Source organism: Anas platyrhynchos, chromosome 7, assembly GCF_047663525.1.
Source record: "Anas platyrhynchos isolate ZD024472 breed Pekin duck chromosome 7, IASCAAS_PekinDuck_T2T, whole genome shotgun sequence".
Classification (NCBI taxonomy): Eukaryota; Metazoa; Chordata; class Aves; order Anseriformes; family Anatidae; genus Anas; species Anas platyrhynchos.
In genome coordinates, this window is record NC_092593.1 from 8,180,768 (window position 1) to 8,193,549 (window position 12,782).

The 12,782-nt window shown below is 57.0% G+C and overlaps 1 protein-coding gene across 1 annotated transcript; it reads left to right on the forward strand.

The window, feature by feature from the left end:
- The first annotated feature begins 36 nt into the window (after positions 1–36).
- RETREG2 (reticulophagy regulator family member 2) lies at positions 37–12,727 on the forward strand. The gene is made up of 9 exons (XM_038182276.2): positions 37–362; positions 2,463–2,569; positions 6,503–6,533; positions 7,260–7,395; positions 8,705–8,789; positions 9,538–9,675; positions 9,998–10,092; positions 10,719–10,854; positions 11,258–12,727. The coding sequence occupies exons 1-9, from the start codon at positions 112–114 to the stop codon at positions 11,992–11,994; spliced, it is 1,716 nt and encodes a 571-aa protein (XP_038038204.1). The 5' UTR covers positions 37–111; the 3' UTR covers positions 11,995–12,727.
- The last annotated feature ends 55 nt before the right edge of the window (positions 12,728–12,782 follow it).

The window sequence follows — 12,782 nt, forward strand, 5'->3', positions numbered from 1 at the left end:
CAGCCCCCCCCCCGCCCGCATCAGCGCCTCAGTGGGGGCTGCGCATGCGCGCGGCGCCCGCGGCCGCCGGTCCCGCTGAGGCGGCGCCGCCCGCTCCCGCCGCCCGCCGCCATGGCGAGCGCCCGGGCTGACGAAGGGCAGGAGGCGGCGGCGGCAGCGGCAGCGGCGGTGGCTGAGGAGGAAGAAGAGGAAGAGGAGGAGGAAGAGGAGGAGGAGGAAGCGGCCGTGGAGCGCTTGGCGGCGGCGCTGCGGCAGCGGCTGCGGGGCTGGGAGGCGGCGCTGGCGGCGGCGCAGCGGCTGCTGGTGTGGGAGAGGCCCCTGCACAGCCTGCTCAGCGCCGCCGCGCTCGGAGGGGGCCTCTGGTGAGACGGGGGGGGCACCGCGACACCCCCGGCTATCCTCAGGGCACCCCCGGGGCTCCCATGGTTACCGCCGGGACCCCTCCGGTTACCCCCGAGACCCCCCCCCAGGTCGCCCCCAGACACCCCCAGGTAGCCCCAAGGCACCCCCCGGATACCCCCGGGACCCCCCCCCCCGATACCCCTGGATATCCCCAAGACCCCTTGAGCCCCCCCCCAATATCGCTGGGGAGCCCCCGGATATCACCAGGACCCCCCCAGTGCCCCCCAGAGCATCCCCGGGGTACCCCCAGGACCCCCTGAGACCCCCCCCAGTACCCCCAGGGAGCCCCCAGATATCTCCAGGACCCCCCCCAATACCCCCTGGGGTACCCCCGGATATCCCCAAGACCTCCCTGAGATCCCCCCCAGTTACCCCTAGGACCCCCCCCAGTACCCTTGGGGCACCCCTCGATATCCCCAGGACCCTCTGGGACCTCCCCAAATACCCCCTGGGGCACCCCCGAATATCTCCAGGCCCCCCCAATACCCCCCAGGGGAGCCCTGGATACCCCCAGGACCCCCTGAGACCACCCCCAGTACCCCTGGGGCACCCCCAGATATCTCCAGGACCCCCCCGAGACCACCCCAGGGTATCCCCAGGACTCCCCTCGCCACCTCCAGTGCACCCCTGGTACCCCCAAAGCATCCCTGGATACCCCCAGGGCCCCCCAGGGGCCTGTTTCTGCTTCAATTTGCTCTTTATTTTTAAAAGTGAATCCTTGCTTTTGGCTTCGTTTCGCCCCCAAACGGGGCTTCAGTCGGTGTTGTCCGTCCACCCTGTCGGATGGAGGCTGTGGAGGGGGGGAGGATGGGCCCGGGAAGGAGCTGGAGGGCTGTGAGGAAGGGGCTGCTTCTGCTCTGCCCCCTCCTCCCTGCGGTTTTCTGGTGCTGAACCAGGAGGCTGGAAGGGAGCGGAGGCTTTGAAGTTGTCAGGAGGGGGAGATGATGCGAACAGCGGTGGCTAAAGGGTTTGGGAGAGAAATTCAGAGCGCCCAGAATAATTGTCGGAGGACAGAGGTTTGAAAATCGTGGCTGGGGAGGAATTATTTTCAGTCCCACGGAGGATTCAGCCAGTATCCTTCATCTGAAACCCATAAACAGAGGAACAGGAGGAAATTCTCCCGGAGCTGCTGTCCCATGAGAAAGGATGAAACCTTTGTCGTTCGGGTCACGGCGTGTGGGTGTCCTCGGTGGCCCGGAGCCCCCTGCAGCTGGCTGTGCCTTGTGGAGCACAGCCCTGCACCCCCGTGCTCTCCAGTTCTGGGTGTTTTTGGTGTTGTTTTCGGACGTGTGCTGGTTGGAGAGGGGGAAGGTGAAGCAGTGGAGCTGCCCTTCCTTCCCAGAGAGGGGCTCTTGGTGCTGGGCAGAGGGCGAAGGCGTCCCCCTTGGAGAAAAGGGGGAATGCCCACGGCCAGCTGGGACCTCCGTCGCTGAGTTTATGAAGTTAGATGTCACGGATATATCATAAATTGGGGAGATTAGCTTCTGGGTGATGGGATCGCGCGGCTGTGCGAGTGCTCTGTGCACTTGGCTCCAGCCAACGTGTTGCTGAGGGCCATGAGAGGTTTTATGATAGAGTCAAGTGAGCGGCTAAGCCTGCTAAGTGCTGGGCTCCGAATAAACAGCGAGAGGCTCGTGAGGAAAGAGCAGGTGCAGGGGCTGTTTGGGTGCTGTTTGGGTGGTGCTGGGCCTGGCGAGGAGAAGCAGGCCACGAATTTCCAGAGGAGAGGCCGATTCTCAGCTTCAGGGCCTGCCCCGGCGCTTCGTGCTGCCGTTATCTGCAGCCTCCACCTTGAGGATTTGGGAGGCACTCGTACTACAGAGCCTCGGCCGTGTTTTACAACCGGAGGAGGAGCTCGGCAGCAGGGGAGGAGAGCGCTGGGGGCTGGCAGGCAGGCAGGCGGCTGTCTGCTCGTGGGCAAAGGCGCCATTTGACAGCGCCCGGGGGCGGGGGGGTGCCTGCAGCGCTCGCTGCGTCGCTCTGTGGCCGTCGGATGCGTCTGCTCTGCTGGATCTGCTCGCTTCCCCCTCCCCGCTAACCATTTCTCCTTTGATTTCCAGGTTGTTTTCCTCCACCTCCCTGAGACCCCTCTTTCTCCTCAGCATGTCGCTCCTCGGCGTCCTCTTGCTGGAGAGGTGGAAGCCCAGGTTCCTGTTTGACTTCTCAGGTGGGTAGCGCTGGAGCTAGCGACACGGTTCTCGTGGCCACAGCCGCCTCTCCTAGAGCCCCAATCCTGCTGCACCCGCAGGCTTTGGCACTGCTGCCTCTTGCCTGTTTGTGTCGAAGTCCCAGTAGGCACCCCCTGGGCAAGCCTTTGCCTGTGGGAAGCAGCGTGCCGAGTCCTTGAGGACGGAGAGAATTGCTCACAGCACTGTGAGCAGTTCCTGGTGAGCGTGACTAAGGGTGCCCGGGCTGCTGACAGGGATGATGCGGTGTTTCTGCTGCATCCTTCCTCTCCCGCAGGTGGCATGGAGTGCGAGCGTTTCAGCCCTGAGCTGAGGGAAGGAAACGGGGGGTTGAATTACGCCAGTGCTGGCTGAGTGCAGCGTGGGCTCGCGCCCTGAAAGAGGCAGAGCAGCTGAGAGCCCTGGCGGCAGGTAGCAGAGCGGGCGGTGAGGTCAGGGCAGCCCCTCTCGGGCTTATCTCCCCCTTTTATCCAAGGCTCTTTGGCAACATCGGGCACAAAAGCAACGAGAGGAGCGGTCTCACAGCGATGACAGGCATGGCAGGCCGCTGTCTGCTTCAAGTGCCTCCTTCCCCGGAGTTTCTTTTTCAACAACTGGACTCAGACCTGCCTACTGCTGCTGTTCAAAGGCAGCTTGGGGCCCTCCATCCTCAGCCCTCTGCTCTGGGGAGGGTTTTTGAATGAAAGCCCCTCTATACGCGTGTTTGTAAGGTGCCCTTTATTTGACCTAGAGGGGTACTGACTTAAAGGGTGCTTTCACAGAAGCCCTGATAAGATTAGATACGTTTCAGCTGTCGTCTCAATACTGTTTGCTTTGTGCGGTTGAGGTAACCAGGCAGCCAAACTGGAATGGCCAATTTAATTTCCTGCTTATTCACATTGTTTTTTTAAGGGAATAGTTTAAAGCCAACCCAAAACATCTCGCTTGAAACGTGGCCAGAAATGCAAAGGCTTGGTGTCCGGTAGAGAATGGTGTTATTGAGGCAGGTAAGGGGTAGAAGCACTCCAGAAAGCACCAGGCCTGTGAAAGTTGTGCTGTCACAGAGGGAATAGGAAATCCGCACTGAAATCCGTTTGTGTGATACAGAGCAGCGAGGAGTGGAAACAACAACAAAACAAAAACATCAAAGGCACAAAAACAAAAGCAACGCACAAAGCCGGGGGTTCCACCAGCAGTTCCTGTGACACCGGCTCTGTAAGAAGGCAGCGCACATCCTGCTGAACGCACTCGGTGCTCTTCCCTGCGTTTCACTCCCTTCTGGCTCCTTGCTGCTTCCCAGCTGCTGGAAGCAAAGACCAGGGACAGCTTTCTGGTGTACCTGGTGAGCTCACAGCCCCAGATTTGACAGTCCCCAGATTTGAGCCCGTTTCCCCAGCCTCCACAAGGAAGGAGCAGTGCTCTGCGTTCCTGAGGGGCCTCAGGAACTGACCCCGCTAAATACTTAGGGGTTTTTGTGCGCCGCCTGCTGCAGCAGGGCTGTAGCGTTGTGGCTTTCCTCCTCGGTGCTTCCTGAAAGCCTTTCCAGGAGCATTTTGGAAGTAGGTCAGCACCACACCTTGGAGAACTGGCACGTATATACACAAACCTCAGCTTGTGGCAGGTCTGCGTGTCTCGGGTGACTGCTTATAGCATCGCTCCTGAAGGAATGCTAAAACCTCAGCATTTATTTGGCACTTACTCACGCTTTGTGAGCGGGGGCACGCTAATGGCATTGAGAGGCACAACCTTTACAGGTCCTGTCGGACAGGACTGCGTGTTTCCAGCTTGAATGCAGGGTGTTTTCTCCATACGTAGTCACAGCATTTCCTAAATATTGCTCAGGGACTTGGGAAGCACCTCCTGTTTTCTCCTGAGATAGCTACCAAGCAGGGCTGGCTCTCACAGCCTTGTCGTTCAGCAGCTGTGGTTCAGGGAGAGGTTAGTGCAGGAGAGCTCCGGCGATGGCCGCGTTGCAGCTGAACGCTGGCACTCCTTAAAAAGGGCCCCTGCCTTCTCGCTGAAGCGTACACATGAAGAATGCTGCCTGGGGAAGCATTGGAAACCTGTAAGGGCCAAGGAATCCATCCATCAGCAACGATTTGTCAGTACCACCGTGTGGCTGCAACTCCTGCGTGGCTGACTGCTCTCTCCCAGCAGGGTCTGGAGTGTGTCAAGCGGTTTGCATTAATCCACAGCCCAGTGCGAAGCGCTGCCAGCGAGGTTTCTGCTCTGGCTTTACGGTGGTTGGAGCGTTCCTCCAGCTGGTGCAAGGCCCCAGTGCGCTGCGCTGGGCAGGTCACGCTCTTGCAGGAAGGAGGATGCTGCTGGCTTTAATGACAGGCTGCGTTTTGCCAGGGAGGTGGAATCACGTGAGCACTGCGGCCCGCTGAAACGCTCTGCAGCTCCCAAAAGTCTCTCGGAAGCCTTCGGAAGCGGTCGAGAACCGTTTCGCTCCCTCTGCTGGCATATTTTGGATGGCTCGGACTAAAGCAGGCAGGCGGAGGAGAGGAGAGGAGCTCTGTGGCACCCTGCCTCTCCAGCGGGGAGCTGGTACAACCAGCGTGGCCAGCAGCCCCAGCTGGGCTGAGGCCAGAAGTGATTTCTTTGGTGCTTTATCACATCTAAAAGACGAGGCTTTGAGATACAGCCGGATTGCTGCGCGCTGCCAGTAAGCAGCTTTAGATTCCCACAACAGAGGCGGTTGTGAGAGGGAAGCGAGTGCCCCGGGGGGGTGCAGCTGCATCCCTGACGCCCTTTTCTCGCGTGAGCCTGAGGTCCTGATGCGCCCAGCGGGCAGGGGAGCGGCTGGGAGCGCTTGGCTCCTCTTGTCAGGCCCGATTACTGGAAATCTGGGTCACGCTCTCAAAGAACTGCCTCCTCCCCTCTGCGGATGGCCTCCCGCTCCACTGCTCTGGTGCAGAGCCTGCGGCGCTTGGAGGAGGCTGACATACTTGGCCCGGCGTCCCCTGCCTTGGGAAAATGGTGACGGGGCTGCTTTCCTTGGGGAAGTTGCTGCTGTTCTCCCCCTCTGATGGCTCCAGGGAGGCTCCAAACCCCTTTTTGCTCATGTGGCGTTTTTAAGCCCTTGTTGTGTAGACCTTGAGAAACCTTCACAACATCACCGAGGCCTCGCTGTGGGCATCCTCACAAAGATTCTGCTGCTGGAAGGACTCCGGGCCCTGTACATCCTCAGGCACCACTCCGCAGGACACCCGCATCCGTGGGCAGCCAGGCTGGGAGTCCCAGCTGTCATAGAAATATTTGGGATTTTTTTTTTTCCCCTGTACGTCTAAAAGCAGAGCATGATTGCGTGTGGCCCGTGCCACTGAAGCACCGCTCCTCCCTTCAGCTCTGGGTTGGGTGCAGAGGGGAATGGGAGAAGCTTTCTTATCCAGGCTTAGCAGGGTAGTTATATCTGTGCCTTGCTGGCACAGAGGGCTGTCAGGAGACAAAAGAGCCCTAAAATTAGCTAATTATGCATGAGGCTGCTATTCGGCGCTTAATTCCACGGGAAAGGGCAGAGGCAGCAGGGAGATCTCTGGCATTTGTACGCAGCATCCTGCCAGGGACTGTGGGCTGGGCAGAGGGGAACGCAGCTCCACATGGAGCTCCGGGGAGGGAGCTGACACGCTGCCCAGCTCAGAGATGGTGCCGGCAGTCCTGGAGGAATGACAAGGGCTGGGCAGCTGTGATTGTCTTCAGGGATGGCTCCGCATCCCAAGGGGACGCCCAAACGTGTGGGGCTTCAGACTTGAGCGAAGCCTGGGCGGTGCAGACTCCCAGCCAGCGATTCCTGCTTGCTTGAGAGCACGGAGAAGGTCCCCAGGGTGCGTCCCTGGCTGAAGGCGATGTGTTTCCAGCTGTGCTCTGCTCGAGTGGTAAAAACGTCAGGTTTTATTTCTCACTTCGCTGACCGATCTCTGTTCTCCCTACAGCACAGCCATCGGAGGAGCCAGGAGGGGACAGGTAAGCTCAGCGACGTGCTCCCTTGGTGAAAGGGGAGAGTGGAGATGCCTTAGCTCAGCGTGGTGATCTCACCTGCCCTCTTTGCTCTTGTCAGGAGACTGCATGGCTCCTGTGAAACCCTGGTAGTGGTTTCTCCTAAACTGTTTAGCAGCTCCGGAGCCACAGTTGGAGACTCTGGGGAAAGTTAATGCTGTTGAAGCAGCAATAAAGCTCAGGTGCTGCTGATGTTAGGACCTCTCAGGTTTCTTTCCTGGATCTATTCTGGGCTATTTTAAGAATCCTCCAGAGCGGAGGAGATCCCTGAGGCTGACTTTTGCAGGCTCTAAGCGCTGCCTGTGGCAGTGGAGCTTGCAGCCCATGCTTGGCCGTGGTTACAGGTCTGAGCACTGCACTTCCCTCCCCTCCAAGTGGTGCCAGAGAAAGCCACGTAACTGGTGCCACCTCCAGCGCTTCTGTCTGTGTGGCTCGGAGCAAAACCTGCCGTGCATCTTGGGCCTGTGGCATGGCAATGCTGTGGCACGGTGTCTGCTGCTTGGCTCAGCTGCCCCTTGGCTCCCTTCCTGGTTAAAAAGCAAAACACGTCTACAAATCAAGCGTCCTCCAGAGTTCAGATGCAGTCAGTGTGGCCAAGCCTGGGGCAGGGATCTCCACTTCCCCGTGCAGCTGTACCCCCGAACCAAGCAGACCGTGTTCAAAGGTTGTCTTCTTGCTCTTGTCTGTCTCTAGCGAGGGGGTGACTTCAGGGGCACAGCCTCACCTGCTCAGTGTCCCTGAGCTGTGCCACTGCCTGGCAGAGAGCTGGGTCACCTTCAGGCTGTACCTGCAGGAACTGCTACAGTACAAGAGGCAAAATCCTGCCAAGGTAAGCTGGAGATACCTACTCTTCTGTGCAGGGGCTGTTCTTTCCATTGCCTAGGAGGTGGAGGAATGTCAAATCAATGTTTTTATGGTTGCTATCCCCGCTTAACGTTTGCTGTTCCTTCCTTTCAGACTCTGTGCCACAGGAAGCTTAAATACTGAGTAATTGGCTCCCAGTGTTTGTAAACTGGAGCAGAACTCGGTGCCTTCTGTGAGTGGCTAACTATAGGTGGTTTTATTCCTTAGCGTGCAGAGAAAGCTCTTAGATTGGGAGTAGGAAGAAGAAAGGGGCTCCTTCTCCAGGCTCTGCCTCTCTCGTAGGCTCCACTCGACCCTTTAGGCTGCTCCTACCTATTTGGCAGGTTGTAGCTAGCCAAGCCCACATGCAGCACTGCTCCTGAGTGCATGGAAACTCGTCATGAGCTCTGGTGGCTGTGACGTGTTGTTTGGAACAGGTTTGTAGACAAGAGTTACCTTAGCACAGAAATAGGACGGATGAGCCACGAGGATTATGTCGAGCTTACTGGGGTCCGGTGCGCCAGGAGTGGGTTTTTGTCTCTGCTGTTAAAACGCCGTCCCTGCAACAGCTGGCAGGGGACTATGACCATAGGGAGCAAAGCCCTTAGAGGGCCCTAGCTTTTGTAGGGCCTCTCTGTTATAAACAAACCTCCTTATTGCTGCATGCAGTCAGGATCTTAACCCCTACCCCGGCGTGCAGGGTGTCTGTTCTCCCTTCTCCCCATCCACAGTGGGGTTGGGTGGGGGTGTGGGTTCTGCTGCTGCTTTTCCCAGCATTATGGCATTTTTTTATTGCATATTTTATTGCATAGCAGCGGCACGTCATCTGGTGACTGTAACAGCTTTCTGCCTCTGTCAGGACAGGATGGGCTTTGCTGAAAATGCTGAAACTCTACAGAGGAGAAGTACTCTAAAATGCCAGTTGGTGATATGCCATCCCAGCCTCGAGGAACACCATTTAGTTCAGAAAGAAGCGCCCAATAAAGTTTTGAATCATTTTACTGGGGTCTGGGGTTACCTTGGTCCTTCTGTGCTTGAACCTCTAACACTTACAGCTTAACCCAGCTGACCCGTCTGAGTTGTGACGACCAGCCCAGCGTTTGAGTGTACTCACTGCAAGGCTGGGCAAGAAAACAAACAGTTTTAACTGCTTTTGGCAGGGCTGGGAGGGGAGGGCAGGTGTGCTGACTTTGTGAGGAGCCATCCCTCTCTTTGCTCCAGCTGGGTTTCCTGCGCTGGCTGCCTAGATGTATCTCTGCCTCTTGTCATTTCTCTTTGTTCCTCTCTTCCTTCAGTTCTGCATGAGCGTCTGTTCGGGCTGCCTGATTCTGGCTGTCGTTGGACACTATGTTCCAGGCATCATGATCTCCTACATCATTTGTGAGTATAAGCAGCTCTCCCTTGTGACTTAAGCTGAAACGTGACCCAACCGTGCTGTTGATTCACCGGTAGAAACACTCATGTGGTTTTCCTGGGGGCATCTGCGCTAGATGACAAATCAATACGAGCAGGGAGCTCTGGGAAGTCTCCCTGTAGGTGTGTGCGTGCAGTACAGCTGCAAAGGCAGGAGAGGGAGCACCATTAAAACGTTGCTTTCCTCTTCTACCCGTGGGGCTGTGCTGCTGAGGTCCCAGAGGAGCAGAAAGCTGCAGTCTCTCATTTCCTAGAGTGGGCAAATCCATATTGAGTTATTAAAGAAACTGCATGGTTAGCAATTAGGGCTTTTTTACCTGCATTATCATTCTCTGCTAACTGTGAAGATGGCTCAGGTGCTCTGCTGCTAGCGCATCTAGATTTGAGCTCTGTGCTGCTCCCCTTCTAAAGGTTTCGGTGATTTTTAGTTGTAAACGCCCAATTTCTGGGCCTTTGTTGCACGTTTGGGCTGTGACACAGTGGCTGAAGTGGAGGGCTTGTGCTTCACCTCAACAAAATTGATTGGTTAAGAAAACCTGTCTAATTAAGCTGTGTTGGAACGAGTAAGAACAGCCAAGGGTGAGGATTTTAGGCAGTCAGATGGAGAGCGGATCCCTTTCGACTGCCCGTCCCTCGATGCAGAGTTGCTGGCGCCCTGTGAATTTGCTGCGTTGTGCTCGGTCTGTTTCCCACTCCCTGCCTCCTGTGTTTGCAGTGCTCAGCATTCTTCTCTGGCCGTTGGTGGTCTATCACGAGCTGATCCAGAGGATGTACACGCGATTGGAGCCTGTCCTGATGAAACTGGACTACAGTATGAAGGCAGAGACGCTGCACCACAAGCACGAGAAGAAGAGTAAGGACTCACCTTCCCTCTGACTCCTGCTGGCCCTGTGCTCCCAGGGTGGAGCCCAAGAGCATGTTTGACAACAGTTTGTGTCGAAAGGCTGCGACAGAGCAGGGGAAAACAGGCTGAAACCTGAGGGTCTGGGGGAGAGTAGCTGGGCGGGTAAGTGCCTGTTGTCCTGGGAACAGCAGACTAGAGCAGCAGATCGTAACTGTTTCTAGGAACTCTTAGATTCTGGGAAACCTGCGTGATTTTGCAGAGAAGTAGCGGATGAGTGATGTACAGAAAATTCTTTCAGTCTCCTGGCAAGCCTTTCTTCTTTTCCTCGTAGAGCGCCAAGGGAAGAGTGAGCCTGCAGCAGGTGATGAGCCAACGGCAGAGACGGAGAGCGAGAGTGAGGCAGAGCTCTCAGGCTTCTCCCCAGTGGTAAGAGCACAGCAGAGCTATGCAGGAACCAGCCCCTCCTCTCTGGGCTGTTGTAGCTTGAGGACCAGGGCATGGTGCGACTGCAGCCACACTGCTAAAGAGCAGAGCAAGAAATCACTTTGAAGAATCCCAAGGGAGACCCTTCTATGCGTGCACCACAGCAATGGGCCCAGTGTCTGCCTTTGCAGGAGTTCTGGGCTTGGAGCTGGGGCTGTGAGGTGGGAAACTGGCTTCCAAAATGATGCAGATACTTGAGCCACTGCTACATGTGGAAGACTTCTTTGGGCCTAGTGTGAAAGTAAGAGGGAAGGGGGATTTTGCTCTTTGGCATTGGCATGAGAAGGATTCGAGCCTTCTGATACTCCTGCAGGGTGATCCCATCTTGCTCTGGCTCTTTCAGGCTCTTCACTGAGAGCCAGCAAAGCTTCAGGCAATGAATTATTGCAGGAAAGCTGGTGATTTAAGGCTAACCTTTGCTGGCAATGCAGTGAGCACTTTGCCCAGAACCCTCCTGCTATCATCCTGTCCCTGCACAGTCTCCAGCAAAAGCCAAAAAAAAAAACCTCCCTGGAAGCTCTGCGTGGAGTCAGACATCCAGGAACTTCTTCCTCTTTCATCCCATGCAGGTGGATGTGAAGAAAACTGCCCTGGCACTGTCGATCACAGATTCTGAGCTCTCTGATGAGGAGGCTTCCATCCTGGAGAGCGGGGGCTTTTCTGTCTCAAGGGCTACCACCCCACAGCTGACGGATGTTTCGGAAGGTATATGATGGGACATTTTGCTGCCTCCCTTCCCCTGGGTGTCCTGTCCCACAACAACTGCTCCTCTGAACAGGAGGACAGGGAGAGAACCCAGCTGTTTGCAGGGGGATTTCCCTGAGCCCACGGGTTTTAGTGGAGTGCTCTGGGTGCAGAGCGTGAGCTGGGGAAGCTGGTCTTCTCTGGGCACAGATCGAAAAAAAAGAGAAGGCTGCAGGTGAGTTGTGCCACTAGGAGCAGGGAATAACTGCAGACGCCTTCCTGCTGTGCTCCCAGAACTGGGAGAAGGCTCAAAAGCAAGCCCTGGCGTGTCAGCAGGGAGAAGGTAGATGGGCAATGTCAGTGCTCTGGGTCAAGGCAAGGTGACCCGTGCCTTAATGCTGATCTTAATGCCGCTGCCTTCCAGACCTGGATCAGCAGAGTCTGCACAGCGAGCCAGAGGAGTCGTTTTCCAAGGACCTGGCAGAGTTTCCCTCCGTGGAAGAATATCATTCCAGAGATCTGGGACCACAGAGCGATGAAGATGCATTCGGTGTGCCTCTGGGTCCCGAGCTTGCCCACGCTGCCCGTGAGCTGGACTCGGCAGAGAAGGAGGCTGCGGACTCTGACCTCTCCATCCTTCGCCTCGCGTCTCCTCTCCATTTTGTAAATACGCACTTCAACGGGAGCGGGCAAGCGGCAGGAGGCGACGGGGAGCCCGAGACTGTCCCTGCGCCGGGCCTGGGCATCTGCATCGACACGCTGAGCGAGGAGATCGTCACCACTGCCATTACCACGGCGGTGCAGAACACCCTCTCCGCCCTGCTGCGCTCCTCGGAGGCCAGCGAGGGGCCCTCCCTCTCTGAGTTCCTCCCCACTGAGCCCGAAGAGAAACTGAGCTTCCAAGCGCAGCTGTCGGAGAGCGAAGCGGTGGAGACAGAGACCGCAGCTTCACCGGAGGAGGAGGAGGAAGCGGAAGACTTTGAGCTGCTGGATCAGAGGGAGCTGGAGCAAATGGATGTGGAGCTGGGGCTTGGGGAGGAGCAGGAAGCTGAAGAGTCTCCTGCTGCTCCGGCTCCGGCTTCCCCCTCTCCCGCACCCGCTGAGCTGCCAAAGCAAGGAGACGAGGAGGAGGCAGCGATGCCAGCAGCGTCTACGTCTTAGGTCTCCTTCACGCGTCCCCTTTATCTCCGTCGTCACTGGAAAGAAGGAAGAGCTCACGTGGCCAACGCGCAGCGGGTTTTCGGTGTTTTGTGTTGACCGGGCTGGAAACGCGTCAGTGTTAATGTGCTGTGTCTGGAATAACGAATCCTTCCCATCCTTCTAGAGCCCGGCCTCTGCGCTGGCTGAGCGGGAGCCACCCCTGCCCCGCGGCCAGGGGGGGAGCCGGCTCCTAGAAGCCTTACGCCACGATGGAAACACCAACCCCAGCCAACGCTTCCTAGTAATGGTGCAGTATTTTGGTCTGTCTTCTGTTTTGTCTTTTCGTTTTTGCACGCAGAGTACCGAGCTAGCTGTAGCTGCTGCTAACACCCAGATCCCCCGTAGGACATATGCAATCTTTTATTTTATTGGGTTTTTAAATGGCTGAAAGTGTAAATAATTTTAACTCCCGTTGGTTCAGTTTTGGGGGGGGGAGGGAGGTAGGGAGGGGGAGCACCGTCGGACACGGCTCTCGGGGGCCAGGGGCCAGAAGCAGCTGGGCGCTGTGAAGCAGAAACCCCTCCTGCACCCCGCTGGCACCTTTCACATCGCTGCTGGAGCACGGTGTCGGGCGATCGCTGTTTTTCCCCGTCGGATCGGAGTTGTGTTACCGGGTGGGTGGCTGTGGAGTTTGGTTGGTTGTTTTTTTTCTTCTTTTTTTTTGGCAATCAATGAAATTCGCTCCTGGCCCCGTTCCGTGCTGCAGTTTCTTCCAGCCGCCGTCCCTCTTCTCGTGCGTCCCCCCTGGC